Raw genomic sequence first — 25,801 nt, 5'->3', positions numbered from 1 at the left:
CTTCACTGTAATATCAAATTGATTTACTTTAATCATCTTTTGCAGTTATTTTATTTCTGTTTCAGGTTCATGACTTTTTATTTTACCCGTTTGAGACCTTCCTCATGTGGACCTAAGAAAAATTAAAAACTAAAACCTTCGAATGAAATAAATAATTTGGTTTTGCTCATCATTGATAATATTCAAGATGAGGAGGATTTTGAATCTACTTCTATTAAATGAGAACTGTATTGTTTAAAGTAACAGTGCAAATAACCATACTATAATAATTATCATAAAATAATGTCATAAATGTCGTTATATGTACAATGTACAATTTCATTAAGTCGAAGGCGACGTCTTCAAATGTCTTGTTTTGTTTGGCCAATGCCCAGAACCCAAAGATATTCAGTTTATAATGTCACAAAACAGAGAGAAGGAGAAAATCCTCATAGGCGCTGGAACCAGAGAGTGTTTGGCATTTCTTTAAAAAAATTACTCAATTGATTTATTGATTATCAAATTTGGATCAGCTAACAGATTAATTATCTTAACTTAAGTTTAAAGTCAGACAGATGTGACATCACTCACTTTCTGGATCAGTGCAGGCCAATCTTCATCCACAGAGTGTTTCTCTGAGGAGAGAGGAAACATAAAAAAGACTCATGAATGATTCATTTAACAACATAATCAGACTGTGCGACTATAATGATTCTAATATTAAGGATTTATTGTAAAATGTCCAGAAAATCTACGTAATAGTAACATCATAAAAAAATCAATATCAAGTTTCTCCTGATAAACACTTTATTATTATCTATTAAACTGTGTTAAATGTTCATACACTGACATATGAATTAAAATAACTACAGGACTCATTTCACACATTAATTCATTTATATAGGTCACCTACCTTTCTCTGTGGTATTCACACCAAACACTTCAGCTGACGAACCTGCAGCAGCTGCAACACAGTTAATGACAACTGTTATTGCATTAATAAATACTCTGTGTGTAACCTTTATGTTTACTTGTCTTGAGTATAATACTGAGTCCTGAGAATAAAAAGCCTTTAATGTTTCAGTTTCAGGTGTGTGGACTGAAGGCGGGAGGAGGTCATGATTACAGAGATCACTGCAGTGGCGGCTGGCCAATAGAGGGCGCTAGGGCGCCGCCCCACCACTCACCACTCCCCACATTACCTTGAATAAGACATACATTTTTTTAATAAAAATTAAATAATAAAATAAAAATATTTCAAAATACATGAAGCTTATATTTTTTTTGATGAGAAAGATAAATATATAGTTAATATGATGAGTAAAGTTGTTTCGTTCATCTGCGCTGTCTGATCGGTGACGTGTTTCCGCCCCGGGGCGCAAAAATCTTTGCTCATAGACTCTCGTTAAAAGTTGTACATGCGCAGTAGCTCCTCTTCAATGCAAGAGATAGGACCATGTTGGGGCGCACCTCACCTGCGCCCAGAGCTGAATGCAGCTGGATTTACATACCAACGCCCTCCCGCCATGGGGCCGACGTCACAGCCGTCCGTCATAAAGTGCGGCTGATTGACAGGTCGAGCCGCGGGAGTTGGAGACGATCGGACAGAGAGCAAAATGGAGAAAGAGAGACTAGATAATTCAGTGAAGTCACTTCAGACAACACCTTTTGAGAGGAGAACATATCAGGAGAAGGACGATGTGAAAGAGCGCGGACCTGATCAGCCGAACATCAAAATCAATCAGCAGTCCAAGGATAGAGGGAGACAATACACCCGGTCTTTTTCCAGGACCTGGTTTAGCAACAAGGCTTGGCTAGCTGCATGTGGCGAGGCTAATAATAATAATAATACATTTTATTTGTACAGCGCTTTTAAAAACTCTCAAAGACACTTTACAAGAATAGAATACATACAAGAATACATAAAATCAAGTGCATGGTGCATAAAATCAAGTGCATGGTGCGATAAAGGAGAAATATGTAGAAAAAAGAACAATGTATGAAGGATATGGATCTGTGTAGGTTTTTAGGGAGAACAGGTTGAGGACAACAGACAGCTACGGGTGCAAATGAAAAGCGGATTTGAAGAGGTGGGTTTTGAGTAATGACTTGAAGGTGGATGAGTCTGGGCAGTCACGGATGTGTTTGGGGAGGGAATTCCAGAGGGAGGGGGCAGCAATGGAGAAGGCTCTGTCCCCCCAGGTACGGTGCTTGTTCCTGAGGGGGGGTGAGAGAAGGTTAGCGTCTGAGGATCTGAGGTTTCGAGAAGGAGTGTGGTGGTGGAGCATGTCCGTGAGGTAGGGAGGGGCCTGGTTGTGGAGGGCTTTATGGGTGAGTAGGAGGAGCTTGAAGTTGATTCGGTGTGGGACAGGGAGCCAGTGAAGGTTTTGGAGTACGGGGGTGATATGTTCACGGGAGCGGGTGTGGGTGAGGAGGCGGGCAGCAGAGTTTTGGATGTATTGAAGTTTATTGAGGACTTTGGAAGATGAACCATAGAGGATGCTGTTGCAGTAATCCAGTCTTGAAGTGATAAATGTGTGGATGAGAGTCTCAGCTGCAGAGAAGGAGAGTAGTGGGCGGAGGCGGGCAATGTTTTTTAGATGGAAGAAAGCAGTTTGGGTCAGGCGGCTGATGTGCTGTTCGAATGAAAGAGTACTGTCCAGGATAATGCCAAGGTTACGGATGGAGGGAGAGGGAGACAGGGTGATGTTGTCAAAGCTGAGGGAGAAGTTCTGGGTCGATGTGGTGAGATGTTTTGGGCCGATGAGTATGATTTCAGATTTGTCACAGTTTAGTTTGAGAAAGTTTTTTTGCAGCCATGATTGTAGTTCTGACAGGCAGTTTGTGAGGGTAGAGTGGGTGGCAGGGGTGATGGATTTTGTGGAGATGTGGAGTTGGATGTCGTCGGCATAGCAGTGAAAACGGAGACCATGCCGACGGATGATGGAGCCAAGGGGGAGTAGATAGATGATGAAGAGGAGAGGACCAAGCACTGAGCCCTGGGGGACGCCTTGAAGCAGGGGGGCAGTGGAGGAGGAGCAGTTGTTGACATGGATGAACTGTTGTCTGTCTGAGAGGTAGGATTTGAGCCAGGAAAGAGCGGAGCCGGTGATGTTGAGAAATGTTTGTAGGCGGGACAGGAGGATGGAGTGGTTGATGGTGTCGAAGGCTGCAGTGAGGTCAAGGAGGATGAGTATACTGAGGTGGCCGGAGTCTGCAGAGAGGAGGAGGTCGTTGGTGATTTTAAGGAGAGCGGTTTCGGTGCTGTGTTTGGGGCGGAATCCAGATTGGAAAGGTTCATACAGTTCATGAGAGTGGAGGTGGGTTTGGATTTGTGAGGCGACAACACGTTCCAGAATCTTTGACAGGAAAGGGAGGTTTGAGATAGGACGGAAGTTTGAGATGATGTCAGGATCCAGGCCGGGTTTTTTGAGGATGGGGGTGACAGCGGCCAGTTTGAGGGATTCGGGGACAGAGCCAGAGGAGAGGGAGGAGTTAATAATGATGGCGATTAATGGGGAGATTGTAGGGAGGCAGGATTTAACGATGGAGGATGGGATAGGGTCCAGAACAGAAGTAGAGTTTTTTATCTTGGTGATAATGGAGAGGAGTTCCAGGGGAGAGACATGGGTGAACTGTGACAGAGGTTGAGTAGTGGTGGTGGTGATGGGGGGGTGAGAGGTGGAGAGGCTGTAATGGGGGGGAAAGTGCTTAGTTGATTGTAGATAGTGTCGATCTTAGACTGAAAGGATGCCAGGAAGGAGTAGCATTTGTTGACTGTGAAGGAGGTGAGGGTGTTGTTGCAGGGTTTGAGGAGTTTGTTGATGGTGGAGAAGAGAGTCTTGGGTTTGTTGGAGCCAGAGTGAATAAGCTGAGAGTAGTAGGTGGACCGTGCAGCAGTGAGGGCGTTTTTGTAGTCTGAGAGGTGGTCTGTGTAAATGTTGAGATGGACTGTGAGACCGGTTTTCTTGTAGAGTCTTTCAAGCTGGCGCTTACGGATTTTCATTTGACGGAGTTGGGGAGTGTACCAGGGAGCTGAGTGGGTGAAAGAGACTGATTTGGTTTTTAAGGGGGCCAGGTTATTGAGGCAGAGGGACAGTGAGTCGTTGTAATGGTTGACCAGGTCAGTGGGGTTAAAAGTTAAAGGGGGGGTGGACAGAGTGTTGGCCAGCAAGTCAGAAAAAGCTGAGGGGGAGATGGATTTAATGTTCCTGAAGGTAATGTTGCGTTTGAGTTTTGGGGGACGCAGGGGGGTGATGAAATCCATGATGATGGCCAGGTGATCAGAGATCTGTAGGTTGAGGCTGGAGAGTTTATGAAGGGTGAGACCGGCAGAGCAGACTAGGTCCAGGATGTGGCCGCGACAGTGGGTGGGGAAGTTGACGTGCTGGGTGAATTGAAGGCAATGAAGCAGTTCCAGGAGGTCTATTGCACTTTTGGAGTTAGGGTCATCGATATGGATATTGAAATCACCCAGCAGCAGAATTGAGGGGGATATGGCGGATAGCTGGGTGAGGAATTCGGCGAGGTCTGAGAGGAAGGAGTGGTTTGGTTTGGGGGAATGCTTTATTCCTGATTTGTCTCCAACGATGCACTCTCTCAAAACTGACAGCATGCAGTCAAGGAGTTCATTCTGTACAGTCTTAGATGTCCCCTTAAACACAGTGGCAGTCTGCAGGTGCTCATGTAGAACTGTATCCAGTGATGCTACAAAATCCACCAATCCTCTAAAAACACCAGGATTTTCTGAGCCTTCACTTTCATCATGGCCACGCAGGGCAAGTTCAAATGCACCACAGAACTTGACACAGTCTATCTAAAATAATAGACTGTGTCAAGTTCTGTGGTGCATTTGAACTTGCCCTGCGTGGCCATGATGAAAGTGAAGGCTCAGAAAATCCTGGTGTTTTTAGAGGATTGGTGGATTTTGTAGCATCACTGGATACAGTTCTACATGAGCACCAGCAGACTGCCACTGTGTTTAAGGGGACATCTAAGACTGTACAGAATGAACTCCTTGACTGCATGCTGTCAGTTTTGAGAGAGTGCATCGTTGGAGAAATCAGGAGTGCAGACTTTGTCTCCATCCAGGCTGATGAAACAATGGACATTTCCACTCAGTGTCAGCTGGTGCTTGTGACCCGCTACATTGGCAAGGCCCATGATGTCCAAGAGAGGTTTTTTGAGTTCATACCTCTCCAAAGGGCCACAGCTGATTCCATCGCCACAGCACTTCTGGATAGATTGAGCTCCATTCTCCCTGATGACCAGAAGAGCAAGCTCATTTCCCAAGCATACGATGGTGCAAGTGTCATGAGAGGAGCCACAGGTGGTGTGCAGAAGAAGGTCCAAGACGTCTATGTGAATGCACACTACGTCCACTGCTATGCTCACCAACTTAACCTTATCATGCAGCAGGTGACTTCCCATATCCCAAAAGTGAGTAATTTCTTCTCAGACCTGGCTGGATTCTCTGGCTTTTTTTCAATATCTCCTAAGAGAACCAGCGTGCTCGATAGAGTGGTGGCCCACAGACTCCCAAGAGCAAGCACAGTGAGGTGGAACTTTCATAGCCGAGCTGTGAACACTGTTTTTGAGCACAAAGAAGACCTGCTCCAGTGTTTTGAAACCATCAGGGACTCAGGAGAGTTTGATCCTACCACTGTGAGAGAAGCTGGAGGGTTTGTGAGGCTGCTGGAAGATGATCATTTCAGCTTCTTCCTGAAACTGTTTCATCTCATCATGCCTCATGTGGACATTCTCTACAGCCAGCTCCAGAAGCGGACCATCGACTCAGTCTTTGTTCAGGGAATCATGCAGCAGTTCACAGACAACATACAAAAGATCAGGTAAATTAATGTGTATCTTGTGCTGTTTAATATTACTGATATTGTGTTAATCTCTATTATGCTTTTATATTTCTTGTTATTTTACCTGGCAACTAAAGATGAACTTTTCTCTTCTGGTTCTGTTCAGAGATTCCCTCCCTACTCTCTGTGGAGAACACAGTGGCAGTGTATCTCAGCTGGCCAAGAAACGCCGCATACTGGGCCCAGGTGATCTTCAGAGGGTAGCTACAGAGGTGAGATAGAAGCTAAATGTGTGGTGTAGGTCTTTTACAGTGTTTTTAATCATAGTAGTGCTATAATGTGATGAAGTGGGGAACACACCTTAGAATAGGCCCTATATAATAGTCTACTTTTTTAGAGGTGCAATGTTAATTTGCATTGTTGCTATTAAATGAACACATATATTCATAAAATAAATTGTTTTTATATATTAAATCATATATTAGAAAGCTGACTTATAGCCATCTCCATATTGTATTAAATGGATGCATTCATTTTTTTAGGTTTGTGACACCATCTTGGGCCATGCTGAACACAGATTTGCCTTCACAGAGCATCTGATCAGTGCTACACTGCTGCAGGCAGACAGATTCCAGCAGTACCACAGCCAGTTCCCTGAAGCAGCACTGAACACCACCATGGAGGCTTACCCACTGCTGAACAAGAACAAGCTGAAAACTGAACTGGCTCTCATCTACAGTAATGATGAGTTCAAGAGCTGCAGTGGTGCTGTGGCTCTTTACCATCTCTTCATGGGGAACAATCTTCAGGACACCTTCTCAGAGACTGTGGCTCTGCTGAAGATCATCATCACAACTCCTATGACCACAGCTGAATCTGAGAGGTGCTTCTCAACACTGAAGAGAATCAAGACCTTCCTCAGGAACACAATGTCACAGGATCGTCTCAATGCATTGGCCATGCTCTCTATGGAGAAGAAACTTGTCAAAACCATCCCTGACTTTAACCACAGAGTCATTGAGAAATTTGCCTCTCTCAAGGATAGAAGGGCATAATTTATGTACAAAAAGTAGAACACTAGAGTTGTATTTATGTGTGTATATATATATATATATATATATATATATACACATACATATATCTGTCTATATATATATATATCTGTCTATATATATATATATATATATATATATATATATATATATATATATAGATAGATGATAGATAGATAGATAGATAGATAGAGATATATATAGATAGATAGATGGATAGATAGAGAGATTCTTTTCATTTCACACACGTTTGAAAATAAATTCAATTCAATACCTTAGTACATGTTTGCTTGCTTTTTGGTACTGTATATGTCTATTTTGGAGTTATAGCCCCCCCTCCAAAAATTTCAACTTTGAAGTAATCTCTGTCTAATTTCATATTTATTATTATTATTTTATTATTTCGCACCCGCAAATTGAATTAGTTAGATTTGCCACTTCAAAAATTAAGTACTCCTCCTTGAACCGACACCTTACCGTGGTGGAGAGGTTTGAGTACCTGAATGATCCTAGGAGCTATGTTGTCCGGGGCTTAATGCCCCTGGTAGGGTCTCCCAAGGCAGACAAGTCCTAGGTGACAGGTCAGACTAAGAGCGGTTCCAAAGCCCCCTATGACTGAAATTACATCAAGGAAGTGTACGTCGCCCGGAATGGCGTCACCGGGGCCCCACCCTGGAGCCAGACCCGGGGTTGGGGCTCGCAGGCAAACGCTTGGTGGCCGGGTCTTTGCCCACGGGACCCGGCCGGGCACAGCCCGAAGGAGCGACGTGGGCCCGCCCTCCAGTAGGCCCACCACCCGCAGGAGGGTTCAGAAGGGGCCGGTGCGGTGCGATTTGGGTGGCTGTCCTGGGTGGTTCCTGGGCGACCCAATCCCCGGACGGTGACTCTAGCCATGGGGACATGGAATGTCACCTCGCTGAGGGGGAAAGAGCCTGAACTGGTGCGGGAGGTTGAGCGCTACCGGCTAGAGATAGTCGGGCTCGCCTCCACGCACGGTCTGGGCTCTGGAACCCAACTCCTTGAGAGAGGCTGGACTCTCTTCTACTCTGGAGTTGCCCGCGGTGAGAGGCGGCGAGCTGGTGTGGGCTTGCTCATAGCTCCCCAGCTCAGCCGCCATGTGTTGGAGTTTTCCCCGGTGAACGAGAGGGTCGTTTCCCTGCGCCTCCAGGTCGGGGATAGGTCTCTCACTGTTGTTTCGGCCTATGGGCCAAACGGCAGTGCAGAGTACCCGGCCTTCTTGGAGTCCCTGGGAGGGGTACTGGAGAGTGCTCCAACTGGGGACTCCATCGTTCTACTGGGGGACTTCAACGCTCACGTAGGCAGCGACAGTGTTGCCTGTAGGGGTGTGATTGGGAGGAACGGCCTCCCTGATCTGAACCCGAGCGGTGTTCTGTTGTTGGACTTCTGTGCCAGTCACAGTTTGTCCATAACGAACACCATGTTCAAGCATAAGGGTGTTCATCAGTGCACATGGCACCAGGACACCCTAGGCCGGAGGTCGATGATCGACTTTGTGGTCGTGTCATCTGACCTCCGGCCCTATGTCTTGGACACTCGGGTAAAGAGAGGGGCTGAGCTGTCAACTGATCACCACCTGGTGGTGAGTTGGTTTCGCTGGCAGGGGAGGAAGCTGGACAGACTTGGCAGACCCAAATGTACTGTGAGGGTCTGCTGGGAACGTCTGGTGGAACCCTCTGTCGGGGAGGTCTACAACTCCCACCTCCGGGAGAGCTTTGACCAGATCCCGAGGGAGGCTGGGGACATCGAGTCCGAATGGGCCTTGTTCTCCGCCTCCATTGTTGACGCGGCTGTTCGGAGCTGTGGCCGTAAGGTCTCCGGTGCCTGTCGTGGCGGCAATCCCCGAACTCGGTGGTGGACACCGACAGTAAGGGATGCTGTCAAGCTGAAGAAGGAGTCCTATCGAGCCTGGCTGGCTCGGGGGACTCCTGAGGCAGCTGACGGGTATCGGCAGGCCAAGCGTGCTGCAGCACGGGCGGTCGCGGAAGCAAAGACTCGGGTCTGGGAAAAGTTCGGGGAGGCCATGGAGAAGGACTACCGGTCGGCCTCGAGGAAATTCTGGCAAACCATCTGGCGCCTTAGGAAGGGGAAGCAGCACCCCGCCAACACTGTTTACGGTGGAGGCGGGGAGCTGTTGACCTCGACTGGGGATATCGTCGGGCGGTGGAAGGAGTACTTCGAGGATCTCCTCAATCCCACTGACACGTCTTCCTAGAGGAAGCAGAGGCTGGGGACTCGGAGGTTGATCCATTCATCACCCAAGCTGAAGTCACCGAGGTAGTCCGGAAGCTGCCCGGTGGCAAAGCACCGGGGGTGGATGAGATCCGCCCTGAGTACCTCAAGTCTTTGGATGTTGTGGGGCTGTCACGTCTCTGCAACATCGCGTGGCAGTCGGGGACAGTGCCTCTGGACTGGCAGACCGGGGTGGTGGTCCCTCTATTCAAAAAGGGGGACCGGAGGTTGTGTTCCAACTACCGGGGGATCACACTCCTCAGCCTCCCTGGTAAAGTCTATTCCAGGGTACTGGAGAGGAGAATTCGGCCGATAGTCGAACCTCGGATTCAGGAGGAACAATGCGGTTTTCGTCCTGGCCGTGGAACACTGGACCAGCTCTATACCCTCAGCAGGGTGCTGGAGGGTTCATGGGAGTTTGCCCAACCAGTCCACATGTGTTTTGTGGACTTGGAGAAGGCATTCGACCGTGTCCCTCGTGGCATTCTGTGGGGGGTGCTTCGGGAGTATGGGGTCGAGGGCCCTCTACTAAGGGCTGTACGGTCCCTGTACGACCGGAGCAGGAGCTTGGTTCGCATTGCCGGCAGTAAGTCAGACCTGTTTCCAGTACATGTTGGGCTCCGGCAGGGCTGCCCTTTGTCACCGGTTCTGTTCATTATTTTTATGGACAGAATTTCTAGGCGCAGTCATGGGCCGGAGGGGATCTGGTTCGGGAGCCACCGGATTTCATCCCTGCTTTTCGCAGATGATGTTGTCTTGTTGGCTCCTTCGAGCCGGGACCTCCAGCATGTTCTGGGGCGGTTTGCAGCCGAGTGTGAAGCAGCTGGGATGAGAATCAGCACCTCCAAGTCTGAGGTCATGGTTCTCGACCGGAAAAAGGTGGCTTGTTCCCTCCAGGTTGGGGGAGAGTTCCTTCCTCAAGTGGAGGAGTTTAAGTATCTCGGGGTCTTGTTCACGAGTGAGGGAAGGATGGAGCGTGAGATTGACAGGCGGATCGGTGCGGCGGCCGCAGTAATGCGGTCGTTGTATCGGTCTGTCGTGGTGAAGAGAGAGCTGAGCCGAAAGGCGAAGCTCTCGATTTACCGGTCAGTCTACGTTCCTACCCTCACCTATGGTCATGAACTTTGGGTCATGACCGAAACAATAAGATCCCGGATACAAGCGGCCGAAATGAGTTTCCTCCGCAGGGTGGCAGGGCGCTCCCTTAGAGATAGGGTGAGGAGCTCTGTCACACGGGAGGAGCTCGGAGTAGAACCGCTGCTCCTCCACATCGAAAGGAGTCAGCTGAGGTGGCTCGGGCATCTGTATCGGATGCCCCCTGGACGCCTCCCTCGGGAGGTGTTCCAGGCATGCCCCACCGGGAGGAGGAGACCCCGAGGAAGACCCAGGACACGCTGGAGTGACTATGTCGCCCGGCTGGCCTGGGAACGCCTTGGGATCCTCCCGGAGGAGCTGGAGGAAGTGTCCGGGGAGAGGGAAGTCTGGGTGTCCCTGCTCAGGCAGCTGCCCCCGCGACCCGGCCCCGGATAAGCGGCAGATAATGGATGGATGGATGGAAAATTAAGTATATATTTTACAGAGTGGAAAAGTCATTCCTTTATTCTGAAGATAACGTAGAACTAACTGTGAAGTTTCTATGGTTCAGTTTTTGTTGTGACTGTGTTTGACAGGTGATGATTCAACTCTCTGGTATTGTTGCTGTCATGGCAGGTCTATACGGTGCTGTTGTATTGATTTATATCATAAACATCATCTGATATTTTGCACCAGAGATCAAAAGATTGTGTAACAGTGTGTCTTTGTCTGTTATTATGAATTAATGTGACAGTTGTCCTCCTATCTTACCTTTGGGTCCTGAGCTGGTCTCTGACAGCCTCTGCACCAGATCAGTCTGGTTCATGTCCATTAAAACCTCCCTGGTCAGCTCCACAGACTTTTGACCGCATTTCTCCACCATCACATCCACCAGGGACTCTACCATGTCTTCCTTCTGCAGTCTGATCCAGGGACTCTGTGGAAGGCTCCTCTGGAAGAACGTGAACTGCAGAAACCATGTGAAGGTCTTTTGCTCCTCATAACTCAGATCATAGAGTGTTTCCAAAAGCAGCTCTTTAACAGCCCCCATCGTTGCAGCCTGGAAAATATACATGTTCATAGAGAAAACGTTATTTCTTTTAAGATGTGTTTTATATAAGATCAGTACTGAGTTCAGTGTCATCTCAGCTTCAGTTCTGTGAGAAACATCAAATGTAATTCATGTTTGGTTTAATAATCATCATTAATGTTGAGTTAATTTTAAACCTGAATCTCACTGAATAAAAACTGTACTCTGCATGGTCAGATATGATATTACTCACTTTTTTGAACAGTGCAGACTGGTGTTTATTCACAGAGAGTTTTTCTGAAGAGAAACAAAGAATAAAAGGAATTAAAAATAATTATTGTTGTTAATTATACATCGGGCATGACTGCTTTGTAGAAAAGATTTCAAAACAAAACACTCAACATAAAATTAAACTCAAAGCTCATCAAAAGTTACATCAAACTTTTCAGATATTTTTCTCCCTCTCCTGAAATGATTTTAATAATAATTAATCCTAAAATATATTTATGATTTATGTTTGTTTTCTCTACAACACACATTATTTTATTCAAAATGTAAAGAGAAGAGGACATGTATTATAAACATGTCTGGTCTTTATTGTCTTACTTTTGGGTCTTGAGCTGCTGTCTGACAACCTCTGCACCAGATCAGTCCTTTTCATTGTCTTTAAAATCTCTTTGGCCCTCTCCACAGACTGTTGGCCATAGGACTGCACCATTAAACACACTGTGCCCTGCTTGTCTGCTTTATCCAGCAGGCCTGATGGGATGTATTTTGCTTTCTGCTGCATCAATAGGACAGATGAGTGTCCCTGGTGGTAAACTGGACGCAGGGTTCTCTTGAACGTCTTAAGCTCTGCTTCACTCAAATCTGTCAGTGTTTCTAAAAGCAGCTTTCTGACAGACTCCATCATTTCCACCTGATAAATTCAGAGAAAATGTTCATGAGATAAAAGTACAGTTTCTCAGCAAGGATGATTACAGATTTTTCTTTTCTAATCTCATCAGTGTCTGTGCTTTAGAAATGTGGATGTGGTAAGAGAGCATCAGCCATATAAAAAAAGTAACGATACAGTGGATAAATTGTCCAGTTGATCACCTTTACCTGTTTTTTTGTTCTGTTTACAAACTGTATTTTATTTTCATGAGAAGATTCATGACTTTATTTCACTGCCTGGGTGTAACTCTTTTACAGTCTGTGTTATAAAACCTGTATGAGTCTCCTGATTTAACAACAGAGCTGCTTTTATTACCTCAATTGCATCTTTTCTTCTAATATAAAAAAGTTTTTTTTGTCAAAGTTAGAAAAACAAAAAAATTACATTATATTTCCTTAGATGTAGATATAACACATATTCTTAACATTATTGTTTAATAACATTCAGGCTTCAGACCTCATGTGCACATTATGCAGCCTGATCAGCTTCAGTTCTGTGAGAAAACTGTTTGAGATAAAGAATTTTGTGTTTATCATCAATTGTAATGTTCAAGATGAAAATTATTTTTAGTCTTCATCCACTGGATAAAAGCTGCACTGTGTGAAGTCTGAGTGATGTGACATACTCACTCTCTGCATCAGTAAAGGCCGATGTTTCTCTTAGGAGAGAAGAAATCAAAAAACACTTATTAGTAATTGATTTAACACCAGAATTATGAACATATAAAATACAAGCTTTTTATACATATTACCCCATTTTCCAATTGTTCTTGTATCTATACATAATACAATATAAAACATATGAGCTGCATGTGAGTGTGTGACAGTTTGATGTTTTTCACATATTTCTGTCCTTTTTGCTTTACCTTTGGTTCCTGGGCTGGTGTCTATCAATCTCTGCACCAGATCAGTCCTGTTCATCTTCTCTAAAACATGTCTGGTCAACCATGAACACTGTGTGACACTGTACGTCTCCACCATCAGCTCCACGATGTCCTGTGTGTTTGTCACTTTCAGTTGATTAATTGAGAAAAGTGGGAAACGTTTCTCCAACTCAATGAGTGACTTGAATTCTTCAAGCTCCTCAGAACTCAAATCATTCAATGTTTCACAAAGCCTCTTCTTAGTGGACACGTTTTCCACCTGGAAAATGAAAAGGACATAACATCATATCAGTATATGCAGTACAGGATGTAAGGTGTTTGTGTGATCTACTACCATGACTGGAAACTTACTGACATTTGGCTTTTCTTATTTAAACATCACAATTACACACTGATGTTTGTTCTGTAAAGGCAGATTTTTAATTCCTCCACACAGTGGGTCACTAAATAGATTAAACTGAAATGAACACTCAGCAGATGATTTTGAGCATTATTAAAACCATTCATATTAGTTTGAAAATAATCTGCCTGCTGCACAGTAGAGTAGACTCTGAACTTATTTCACAACCAAACTAAACAAAGGGGACAGAAGAAATATATATATATATGTTTTAAATTTGACTTATATTTAAAATTAGAGCTGCACTGTATTGGATTTTTTTTCTTTCAGCAATATATTTTGTGAAATAAAAAAGTACAGGAGTTATAAAATGATAAAATATTATGAAATTAAAATTAAATAAAACAACACAAAACAATAAAGCAAATATCAATTAGCAGTCAAATACCAGCACTGCAACAACAAAAAGACAACAAGTCAATTCAGTACAGGTGTGGCTGTGAGTGTGGCGGAGTGAAAGACTCATCACAGAGTTCAGTCCCTTAAAATGGTGGTAAATGTTGGTAAATGCTGCGTCCAACAACCCCAATACAGTTCAGTTTCCATCCAGTTCAGCCACAAAAAGAAAGACAACTCAAAAGTCTGCTCCAGGCAGACAGGGGAAGCAAGGCTCAAGTTTTACCATGAGCTGGCTGCAATGACACCACTTTACAACATGATCTGATGCCCAGGAAACCTGGCGTATCTCTCCTCCACTGACCAAAAAACACTGGCGACTTAAAGCCCACATGTCAATCACAAGCAACAAACTCTTCATATCCAAGAACCCTTAAATCAGAGTAGATGGTGCTCTATCAGGCAGACTTCTCTTGTAGATTAGTTTATGGAAAATAAGATCCATGTGACTTTTCCTTTAGTATCAAGCCACAAAAAAGCTGTAGCAGGAAGTGTTTCAGTTCATTCGCTGACATCACATGTCCTGCAATGTGACTATTGCACACATTGTGATGTCGATGCTGAAACAATATACTGTGCAGTTTTATAAAATTTGCATCATATTCACTTAAAATTTGATCTTCAGTTGTGTTCACCATTTCACCCCCTAAAACAGTGATTACATGAGAGACCCAACCTAAACTATCCACACTGCCAATATAATGATTTATATAACTAAGATTTACTCACTTCAGCATCCATTCTGATGAGGTCTTGTATAAGAAGTGGCTGATTTTCAATCAGGATATCATAGAAGAGATCTTTTCCTTGAACTCCACTGGATTTCAGGGGCCCACTGATGAGCTCCCTCATCTTCTCCTCAGCAGTGGGCAGAGTCTTGACTTTATCATAACTCTCTTGTTGGATGACATTTTGGAGGAGGAGCTCATCCAAAATGGGTTGAACATTGCTCACTCTCTTGATCAGCTCAGATTGATGTTTATCCACAAAGTGTTCATCTGAGGAAAGAAGGTAAAAATTATTCTACAATGACTGATTGGATTTGAAGACAACATGAAGCCACTTAATATACAGGTTTTATTACAAGAGACTATCTAACTTCTACTTTCTGTATCAAAGTTTAGATGATCATCAAATATTAAAAAACAAAACATGATAAACAGGGGTTCCCAAGCTTACAACAATACATCATGAATTGCTATAACATCTATATTTATAAACAGGCTATTATACACACAAGTCTGCACACACACAAACACACACAAAATGTAATGTCTGAAATTTGTCCAGCATGGAAACTGACTCACATACATACTTAAACAGGTCTTCTAATACAGCTCTGGGTGAGAAAGCAATAAAGCATATCTCCTTAAAAGTAGCATTTATCAGCGGCCACTGTTACTTTCATGAACCTGAACTCTTATGTTGAACAAACTCAATTTACAGAGGAGACCTCATACTAGCTGTACACCTACCGTCTGGTTTGGTATCTACACCAGCTCCTCCAGTTGAGGGTCCTGCAGCTGAAACAAAATTAGGGAAAATTAAAACTGTTTTACAATGGATCTGTCTTTAAAAAGTACTATGAACTCTGTTTTCACACATGCAACAAACAAATGCCTTCTTTGATGTAAAATAAAGTTGTATTCTCTTCCAGTCTTCTGTTCTACTGTACATCATCTATTGGAGATAAAAACTTGACTGACTGAACTTGGAAATAAGTTTTACAGTCAGATTCTCTGTTTAAATTTGGCTTGTTGTCGACAACCTGAACTCAGTGAGTAACAGACATTTAGTGAGATGACTGTATATATAATACCTGTGCACCTACCTTCTGCCATTGTATTTACATCAGTCGCTGCCGCTGAGGATCAAGCAGCTGCAAAGAGTTTAAGAAAAATGTAGACTTCAGAACAATGTACTGCTCTTTAACTTTCTGCATACCTCTGTTATCTCATATTTATCTCAAAAACCATTTAAATTTGCACAAAGGAATGTGTCAATGAGAAACCGTTTATAAAGGCACCAGAACAAAATAGTACATGGCTCATAATGATGCACATCTTTGATCCACCATAAAGGTACAAAGCAGTTTGTTGTAGTGTAGTAAACTCATTTTTAACTATTGTAACCTGAACTAAAGACACAGTTACTTAAGTCAGATCAGTCAGATAGGACACGTGATTAAAGAAGGGCTGCATGTGGTTATTATTTTCATTGTAGATTGTTCTGCTGATTATTGATTGATCAGTTGATACTTGTTCAGTCAAAAATCTGTCAGAAAACTGTGAAAAATGGCAATTTTGATTTCCTAAGGGCAAAAACATTTGTCCAAATAGCAAAAATATTTAATTTCAAGTGATATGAAAGAGAAAAGCAGCAAATCCTGTCAGTGGAGAAGCTTAAACAGGAGAATATTTGGCACTTCTGCTGATTATTATAATAGTTACTTCTAAAAACTAACAGAGGAAGTAATGAAAAGTACATTTCTCACATTCAGAGTCTCCTGGAAACCTCCAGCAGACAGGACAGCTCTGTGCTGCTGCTACTTTCTCATCAATGCTAGGCTAATTGAGCTAGCATGGCCGTTTTACCCTCTCTGTCTCTCTCTCTCTCTCTCTCTCTCTCTCTGTCTCACACACACACACACACACACACACACACACACACACACACACACAGACACTATTCACGTTAGTTGTCGTCTTCCTAAACACAACAACAACTCAACCATCTTGTTAAAGCAGCTGTCACCGTCTGTTAGCAAAGTGTCAGCTCCTCTAAACTGTCTCACTAGTGTCAGACTGCTGTGAGGAGGAGGCAGAGCTCTGACAGTCAAAGTAATACAAATGTTGTGGTTTATTACCTTAAAGTAGCTTCAGTAGTTTGAGCTGAAGTCCGTCCACTGCTGTTAAATTGAAGAAAACCGCTCAACGTTTTATTTAAACAGTTAAACACTGCGGTCAAGCCCACAACTAGAAACACTGACAGTACTCCACCTCAGAGACTCACTCGTATAGTATCAGGAAGTTCTGATGTGGACTTTCAAAATTAAAGCCCTCTAAAATGTCAAGTATTTATAATATTTCTCTCTTAATTCAGATTGATATTGGGTGGAAACTACCTGTTTGCACAGACTAATTTCAGTTCAGACTGATAGTACTCCACCTCAGAGTTACACTCAGGTAATATCAGGAAGTTCTGATGTGGACTTTCAAAATTAAAGCCCACTAATATCTTGATTAGATCGTCAATTTGCAAAGAATTTTTATACATAGACCAAGGGGGATCATACTCCATAAGTACTGTTTTTATGAGATGAGATGTATAAAATGTCATTTTGAGACCTTAAATGTGACCTCTTACTACCTGAGTGTAACTCTGAGGTGGAGTACTATCAGTCTGAAATGAAATTAGTCTGTGGAAACAGGTCATTTCCTCCCAATATCAATCTGTATTAAGAGAGAAATATTATAAATATTTGACATTTTAGATGGCTTTAATTTTGAAATTCCACATCAGAACTTCCTGATATTATATGAGTGAGTCTCTGAGGTGGAGTACTATCAGTCTGAAATGAAATTAGTCTGTGGAAACAGGGAGTTTCCTTTTAATGTCAATCTGAATTTGGGGAAAATATTTCAAATATTTCAAATTTCAGAGGGCTTTAATTTTGAAAGTCCACATCAGAACTTCCTGATATTACATGAGTGAGTCTCTGAGGTGGGGTACTATCAGTCTGAAGTAAAATTAGTCTGTGGAAACAGGTAGTTTCTTTTTAATGTCAAGCTGAATTCACATGGAAATATTGAAAATATTTGACCATTAAATTGGCTTTTATTTTGAAATTCCTCATCAGAAGCTCCTGATATTGTGTTTATTTTTACGTTGGACTAATTATTCACACTGATTAATTGCCATGGCCTCCATCTGCTAAGGCTTCAATGTCAATCAATCAAATAATCGTTCAATCAATTCAACAATTAATGAGCAGAATGACTGAATGAATGAATGTGAAATTGCGTTCATAGGTCTGTGCTTTTATTTTGAATTCTGTTCTTGGACTGCATTACCGTAATATGTAGTATAAACAGGCACCACAGAATTACTGGGGGCTAGTTTGACCGGGGTTTTCGGAGTGGAGGCGGGCTTTACTGCGGTAGTTTAAACGTGAAGCAGCTCTGCTCTCCGGTGTTAACGAGAAGTCTTCAACCTGGACTGGAAATAAAACTCACCTAGTGTCTCTCTCTTCTTCAGTCTGTTCACAGTCAGGTCACCTCCCTCATTAATCATAAAACCAGATCCCAGTTTACTGCACAAACTCTGGACAGTTTATATACACAGCAAGATAAAGGTGCATGTGTACAGTAACACAGTACAGTAATAAATGTAGTCGCTGTTTTATCTTTGACTGTGTAGAAGTGGCTGATGGTAGCCACTACACAGTGGCGGACTCAGGATGTTTGAGGGCGAAAAAATAAAAAGGGCACCAGCTGTACTGGAGGGGCACCAGCCCGCAGACAGTCATGATACATTTATACTGAAACAGCAGTTACAAACCCTGGTAAAGATTAAATAATGTTATTATATGATTATAACTACTGCACCTCTGTAATAAAATATGAGTAGCCTAGTAAGTATATTTGATTGGAAGGAAACCCGAGAAGGTACTTTATCTTGTTTTTCTACTGAAAGTACACCCTAGACAGCCCGTTATCACGTTTTTTCCACTGGAAGGACAATTGAAAGGGGAATTTCTAATGTTTTCTCCCCTGGAAAAGCACACTAGATGGCACAATATCAAGTTTTTTCCACTGGAAGGGAATTTGTCTAATTGATGGGAACCATAGAGGGCACGTCATCGCGTTTTTTCTAATTGAAGGGAACCATAGAGGGCAAGTTATCGCGTTTTTTCTAATTGTTGGGAACCCTAGAGGGCACATTATCGCGTTTTTTCTAATTGATGGGAACCCTAGAGGGCACGTTATCGCGTTTTTTTCTAATTGATGGGAACCATAGAGGGCACGTTCCCACGTTTTTTTTCAGCTGTGTTTTTTGGACCATGAGAACAGTGCCCTCCTGGAGTGGTAAGGCACTCATGTTCCACCAACACAGGCAATTTCAATGTGGTGAGCTTCCTTTCATGTTGATCTCAGGGACAACAATCACACTTTCAGCTAAGGATGCATGTTTTTGTAATCCTCAATTTCTTTTGACCTTTAAAAGTGTCCTTGTTGGAACAGAAAACCATCAGTGATCAATACGTCCAGGTAATATGCCTTATGAGAACAATTGCATATTCATTAGCCTATGATTTAGACTATTGACATAGCTGATTATATGATTATATAGGCCCTTTATAATCATATAATCAGTTGTGTCAGTAAGCACACATTTCTTCCAAAGGTTGTTGTAGTTGTTGCTCGATACAACATAGATGGATGACAGAGGGCAGAAACACAACTGTGGAGAAATAAGGAAGAAAAAAAAGAAGAAGAAATAATATTTTTCTCTATGATGTAAAGTAATTTAAAAAAATGTAATTTTGGGGGGAAATTCCATATTCATAAGAAAATTGACAGTATCCAAGCCAATCTATTTATTTAATGTATTATCATTATTATTATTATTGTTATTTTTATTGTTACTTTGTCTTTGTTTATTTTTGTTTTGCATTGTCCGTGTATCTGTCTACAATAAGAGGGGGAAACAAAATAGTGTCCTTTACTACGTACTCCTGTCCAGTAGGTGGCGCTATGCACCTTGAGAGTCATCGGTCGCAATCCGCCATTAAAACAAAAGAAGAAGAAGAATCAGTAGCAGGCGAAGAAGAAGAAGAAGAAGAAGAAGAAGAAGACGTAACAACAACAAACCAAACGCTGATAGGTGACCTGACTTTTTCTTTAGGCTTTAAACTTGCTTGTCATCTAATGTTAACTTGTGTCTTTATGGGGTAGTCTTCAGTTTTCACTGGCTTTAAATGTGTTGTTCCGGAAATGTGATTATTCTGATAACGTAGCGCAGCATTAGCTAGTTAGCAGTAAATCAGCCTTCAAACTTGACCCCATTTTTATGTCCTACAGCAGGTGTTGATGTGGATTTGTGGCTCCCGATGACCAACAGGGGTGAAGTTGTGAGGAAAATATACCTAAAGCAGGTATGTACGGTGATTTGTGACAGTTGGTCTTATGTAGTTTAGCTTCAGCTCTGTTATTGACCTTTCATGACACTGCTGCTTAACTGTACTGATAAAGTTTATGAGGGTCTAAGGATTGAAGCTGTAACATGCTGTGCAGATTGTAAAGGCACATTGTGGACTGTGATATTGACTTGACACATTAAGCAGCTCATTTCCAGTGATATAAAACTAAAAATGAGTTTGCTCATTCTGTCAACTAACTACTGTAACTGTTTATATGCTCAAAATGAGCTCTTTCTGCAGCTTTGTCTCTCAATCCCACTGTTTTTGTTAGAGTCTTGAAGACCCCTTTGCTCTCTTCAACAGCTCAAAATAAATACTTAACATTAGAGCCTGACCGATATATCAGTCAGCAGATATTATTGGCCAATATTGACCTATCACGGATATATTTTGCCTGATACGTGGCATTATGAAAACCTCTTTCTTTGTAGTGATTATAATGCAGGAAACAATGTTTGGGGTAATTTATGATTGTTGCTCTACTCTACTTAATTTTACTTGCCACTCTCAGTCTAGCAAGACTAAGACTTGCTGATGCAACGCAGATGCTTCAGGCTATGCAAGATTGATTTCACGCATTGTCGCGATCAGAAATGTGTCAGTTGAAAATCATAAGCACAAGATGCAGTCTGAGAAGAAACAAAAAAGATTAACTTGAGCGATTGTTTATGTGATATCTTTGGTTTTTGATTCCACAGTACTGTGCCAGAAATGAGTTGCACTTTCCAACTCCTGGTTTCCCGCACCGACTTCTGCCATGGCCGTTTTCTGCTGGTCTTGTCTCGACAGTCCCTGTTGCTCAGAACGCTCAGCTCCGGTCCCCAGCTCAGTCGCAGCCTGCAAGAGAGCTACAGGCTTCTCCAACTTCCTGACGAGGGACACAGCAGTCCCGTGCAGGTGAAAGAGGCTTACTTGCGCCTAGCCAAGCTCTACCACCCGGACTCTGGGGCTCCGACTTCAGATGCAGTGCTGTTTGCTCGGGTTGAGGAGGCCTACCGGGCTGTGCTGGCACATCAGAGCAAGACCAAGCAACCTGATGGAGGGAAGGAAGTGGATGATGAGGAGTCCAGAGGTACAGCACTTGCACACAGACAGTACCTCAGTTATGAAGGTGTGGGTTCAGGTACGCCCAGCCAGCGTGAGCGTCAGTACCGGCAGGTTCGAGTTGACCGGGCGTCTGAGCAGGTTTTGAACTACCGGCAGAGGGAGCACGAGAGGGCAGCTGCTGCAGAGGGGGCGCTGGTGGAACGGGACATGCGTCAGCGCAGCCGAAAGATCAAAATCACCCAGGCTGTGGAGCGGCTTGTGGAGGACCTGATCCAGGAGTCCATGGCCCGGGGAGACTTCAGGAACCTGAGTGGAGCTGGAAAGCCTCTTAATAAGTTTGAGCACAATCCATATGCTGATCCTATGACCCACAACCTCAACCGCATCCTCATAGACAATGGTTACCAGCCACCGTGGGTCGTCACACACCGCGACATCCGAGAGACCACAGCTCATATCCGAAAGCGGTTATTGGAGGGGAGGGCCAGACTCAGTGACCCCATGAGCCCGAAAGAGAGCAGCCAATGGGAGCAGCTGTGTGCATCTGTAGAGGAGGAGCTGGTGAAACTCAACAAGATGGTGGACAATTACAACCTGGTTGTGCCGATGCTCAAAATGCAAATGGTTCACTTCAGTTTGTCACGAGAGATTGAGCGTGCTGTGAAAGGAGCCCACCAACGCAGACTGGAGCAGCAGAGAGAGAGAGAGAAGGAAAGAGAGAGGCGGAAGGAAGACAAAAAAAGAGCCAACGCACTAACTAAGACAAAAAATACCAAACAAGGCCTGATGTCTTGGATGAAGAGTTTGCGCTGGTTGAAACTCTAAAACTCTGAATCTAAGTGAACGGAGATGTATTTTAGATCAATATTTATTATTTTTCACTTGAACCAATCATTGCAGTTAATAGAGCGATATTTCAAACAGACTCGTTCACCCACTTATATACAGTTAGAGACAATGATGACACTTAAAGGGTAACTCCACCAATTTTACACATTAAAGTGTGAGGAGTACTGCTGCATATGTGACAAAAGTAGTAAAAAGCTATTTGTGGCTCCAGAGGAAGCTGCATGCAATCTGTTAAATTACCTCCAGTGATGTCACTCAGTTGCTAAATTGCATTGTGGGTAACGTAGGCGGCAGGTTATGAAAAGCAGTCCACTGGTCTAGCATTGTACTACCTATAACATAGGTGTTGGACTCATTATGGACAGTTGCAGCTTCCTCTAGAGCCACAAAAACCTTTATACTACTTTTTTCCTTTCAAGACCTGTAAACACACTTGAATGTGTAAAATTGGTGAAGTTACCCTTTAAATTATTTCATGGTTATTGTCCAAAATTTGAAGGATTATCCTCGGCTGTTAGTGGAAGAACAGTATTGAGCAATCCTGGCTGTTTGACTGTAAGTGTTGGGAACTGCATGTGCTGATAACAAAGATAACAACATGAAGCATATCTATAAAACAAGTTGTTTCTGTGAAATTACTGATCTGACACACTGTAACTTTTGGCTGCTATGTGACATTAAAAGTTAATAAAAAGTGTTACAGAGGTTAACATTTTCAGTCTGGGAAATGTCTCATTCTAGTCTGGCAGCTGCTCCAGTGTTGCAGGGTTGCAGATGACGATGGGCTCCTTGCTTCTGGCTCCGTTACCTCCCTCATCCCTGTGCAGAGCCTGAGCGACGACCCTGGACGGAGTCACCACCGTGGTCCAGTCATGGGCAATGTACTGGTGGTATGGATCGTGAGAGCTTTCCAGCTTCTTGGAGCGAATGTAGCTGAGCATGATGCCGAATGTGAAGAAGCTGAACATGCCAACCACCAGAAAGATGTACATCATGCCCTGAGACTGAGCATTGGCCCTGGCTCCGGCCACGTGGGGCACAGCCTGCTGGGTGGTGTAGTTCTGAGGTATCGGTGGAGACAGTATACTTGTGCTGTTGAGGCAGTGCTGCAGGAAGGAGAGCAGGAGCGACTGCAGCTCAGTGGTGTTGATGTGTGACATGGTTGCCCTCTGCTGGACACAAAGCAAACTGCAACTGAGGAGGCAGAGGAGAAAAAGAATCATCTCACATAATGAGACAAATTTAAGATTTATATATTCCTTCTTACCTGCTTACAACTACCCAAGAGGAAACAGATGAACAAGCAGAAGCAGTAAATTCAAATTTGGAGATAAGATATAAAAGATTAAACTTGTTTTCTTTTAATAGAATATATTAAAACAATAAAAAAAGATTGAGGAGCTAAGTAAGAAGCATGATAAGTCAGAATGTGAGAAAATAAATCTGTTTAATCCACAAGAAGGATGTAAGGAGAAATTTTAGGATACTCATTTTTTGCCAGAGTTTATAAATGTGTATTAAGCTCTTTAATGTGTCTTCAAACGCTCCAAAAACACTTTGCCTCAAACATTGGCTTTTAAGGACAAGTTCACCCCAAAATGAAAATTCAGTCAGTATCTTCTCACTCACTCCCATGCTGATTGAAAGTTGGGTGAAGTTTTGTAGTCCACAAAACATTTCTGGAGCATTACAGCAAAACAGTGTTGCAGCATTCTCCTCAACAACCGAAGTAGATGTGTTTTATGCACACATATTTTTTTGAATGTATGTTAAAAGTACACATTGGAAATTCTTCTGTGACTCCTACCCAACAAACTTGAACTTGAAGGCTGCGCACACTCATTTTTCTTATGGCTGACCTTTCAGAGTTAGATCTGGTGTAATGAGTGTGAAGGTGAAGTTATTTAGAAACTGCTCATCCTGCTCATGATATCTACCATTATTCAAGCTTTGTGCAGTAGAAAGATGAGCCTACCTTTCAAGGATGTGGAATCAGTTCTCGCTGTCATTGGCATCAACAGACATCGATCATTTCAAGACTGGTGTCTCCAGCAGGACTAGACTTCACCTAGAATAAAGAACGGCGTACACACACCCCCTTCTCTTGGTCGTAATGTGCCCTCCTTCATGCTCATGCTTTCACGCGGAAGAGATATCCAGCATGTTCAACATGTCAACACGTTTAATGAAAGGAGGAGGTCACAGGGCAAGGTCAAAAGCTCCGTATAGTGAGGCATGACTTAAACTGCAGTCCTACTACTGGTGAAATCGGCTGAGATGAAGACTTTACAGCAGGTGAGTTTAGTGTTAGGATAGTGTCTTTATATAAGACCTCAATATGTCTTGAAAATCATAAGAAAAATATGTTGAATATGTTGTTGAATAGAACATCTTTTTGTTCCCAATTCTGCACAAGGGGACAAAAATTAAGAATTACCTGTAGATACTGTTTCGATCTTCTTTTGTGACTCAATACTGGTGTTTATACTCAGTTTCTGAGGAGTGTATGTGGTCGGTTTTGTGGTCTAGTGTTCACATTTTGCAGTAGGAGTAGGCGCATGCAGGAGAACAAAGCTGCTTTCAGACCGGAGGTAGTTTAGACAGTCTGCAGCGCCGCTCAGACTAGATTGAGTTACAGCACAATCACCTCTAAATGTCCTATAACTCACCGGTGTGTGTGTGTGTGTGTGTGTGTATGTGTATGTGTTGCCTGAAACCTACAATAAAGTGGTATTTAAGAAAGATTTATGCAGACTTGTGTTCTCATATTCTGTAGAAGAATTGGCAGGGCAAAGTTTGTTCAAGAGATCGACGGTGTTTTCTCCAAAATAAGTATATTTTTAAAAACTAATTCCACAGTATTTGCACATGTAACATCCAGAAAACACATGATTACTGTCAAAGATAACACTGATGGAGTCATGAGTTTATGTGTTTAAGTGTGAACAGAGAAAATGCAGTGGACAACAGATGATATACAAAAGCTTTTACTTTATTTTCCTTGACAAACTTGTACAAATGTGAACTGGAACAAACAGATAAGTTTAGATTTAGAACAGACATGCTGCTTCTGCTAAACATTCACTAAAGCTGGATCGGGAGTGATTTCAACATGATTCACATTAAAATTTTACGTTAAGATCTCAAATTATTAAGACTTCTCAGATACCTTGAGGGACATATTAAATGAAATTTAAAGGAGCAGTTCACCCAAAAATGAAAATTAGGTCATTGTCTACTCACCCCCATTCAGGTGGAAAGTCAGGTGTAGTTTTGTCGTCCATAAAACATTTCTGGAGCTTCACAGCAAAACAGCGTTGCAGCATTTTCCAAAGAAAAACATGCATGGCTCCATGCAGCTTGTCTGGCGTAACCCAAGTGTCCAGAAATCCGAGATCAAAAATTTACTTTAAAAGACACCATTCACACCTGTTTTGAAGTCGAAAATCTTCACAATTTAGTTTTTTTCCCAGCTGTTTTTTATGTTTTAAAACAAGTCCCCATCTACTTCAGTTGTTTAGGAGAATGCTGCAATGCTGTTTTGCTGTGACGCTCCAGAAATGTTTTGTGGACTACAAAAACCTTACACGTCCTTCCATTGGCATGAGGGTGAGCAGATAATGACTGAACCTTCATTTTTGGATGAACTGTTCCTTTGAATTAAATTGAAGAACTCCCATTTGGTTTGCTAACTTGGTCAAAATAAGTCTAAATGGTTACCTGTAATTTTCAAATTGTGGCAAAATAAAAACAAGATTTTTTTGTTGTTGTTTGGACTTTATGCAAACGTACTTTCAAACTTAGATAAAAAATATTTCCAATCTTACATTTTATAGACTAAAAATAAATATATGAAATAACTAATAGATTTTTCAACAGCAAAAACTAATCA

General features: G+C 42.8%; 2 protein-coding genes across 3 annotated transcripts in view; one reads left to right on the top strand and one right to left on the bottom strand.

The window, feature by feature from the left end:
* Positions 1-11,995, bottom strand: part of LOC141011765 (uncharacterized) — a 30,166-nt gene extending 18,171 nt beyond the window's left edge. The window contains exons 1-5 of the mRNA XM_073485032.1: positions 11,802-11,995; positions 11,449-11,492; positions 10,937-11,225; positions 893-943; positions 571-614 (exon numbers count right to left, since the gene is read on the bottom strand). Coding sequence (XP_073341133.1) covers positions 571-614; positions 893-943; positions 10,937-11,225; positions 11,449-11,492; positions 11,802-11,985 — 612 coding nt within the window. The 5' untranslated portion in view covers positions 11,986-11,995. The remainder of the gene's footprint in view (positions 1-570; positions 615-892; positions 944-10,936; positions 11,226-11,448; positions 11,493-11,801) is intronic.
* A 7,644-nt stretch (positions 11,996-19,639) lies between these two features.
* dnajc28 (DnaJ (Hsp40) homolog, subfamily C, member 28) lies at positions 19,640-22,627 on the top strand. 2 transcript variants are annotated; one of them, XM_073485271.1, is made up of 3 exons: positions 19,640-19,697; positions 19,898-19,968; positions 20,712-22,627. In XM_073485271.1, the coding sequence occupies exon 3, from the start codon at positions 20,725-20,727 to the stop codon at positions 21,883-21,885; it is 1,161 nt and encodes a 386-aa protein (XP_073341372.1). In that variant the 5' UTR covers positions 19,640-19,697; positions 19,898-19,968; positions 20,712-20,724; the 3' UTR covers positions 21,886-22,627. The 2 variants fall into 2 exon arrangements, with proteins under 2 accessions (XP_073341372.1, XP_073341371.1); XM_073485270.1 differs by having other exon boundaries at positions 19,646-19,697; positions 19,895-19,968.
* Positions 22,628-25,801: the final 3,174 nt, after the last annotated feature.

The sequence above is a fragment of the Pagrus major genome, chromosome 17 (genome assembly GCF_040436345.1).
Source record: "Pagrus major chromosome 17, Pma_NU_1.0".
Taxonomy (NCBI): Eukaryota; Metazoa; Chordata; class Actinopteri; order Spariformes; family Sparidae; genus Pagrus; species Pagrus major.
This window is presented reverse-complemented; position numbering and strand designations above follow the sequence as displayed.

Coding starts and splice junctions, on each gene's coding strand:
- dnajc28 (XM_073485271.1), top strand. CDS start 20,725: ATGAGTTGCACTTTCCAACTCCTGGTTTCCCGCACCGACTTCTGCCAT.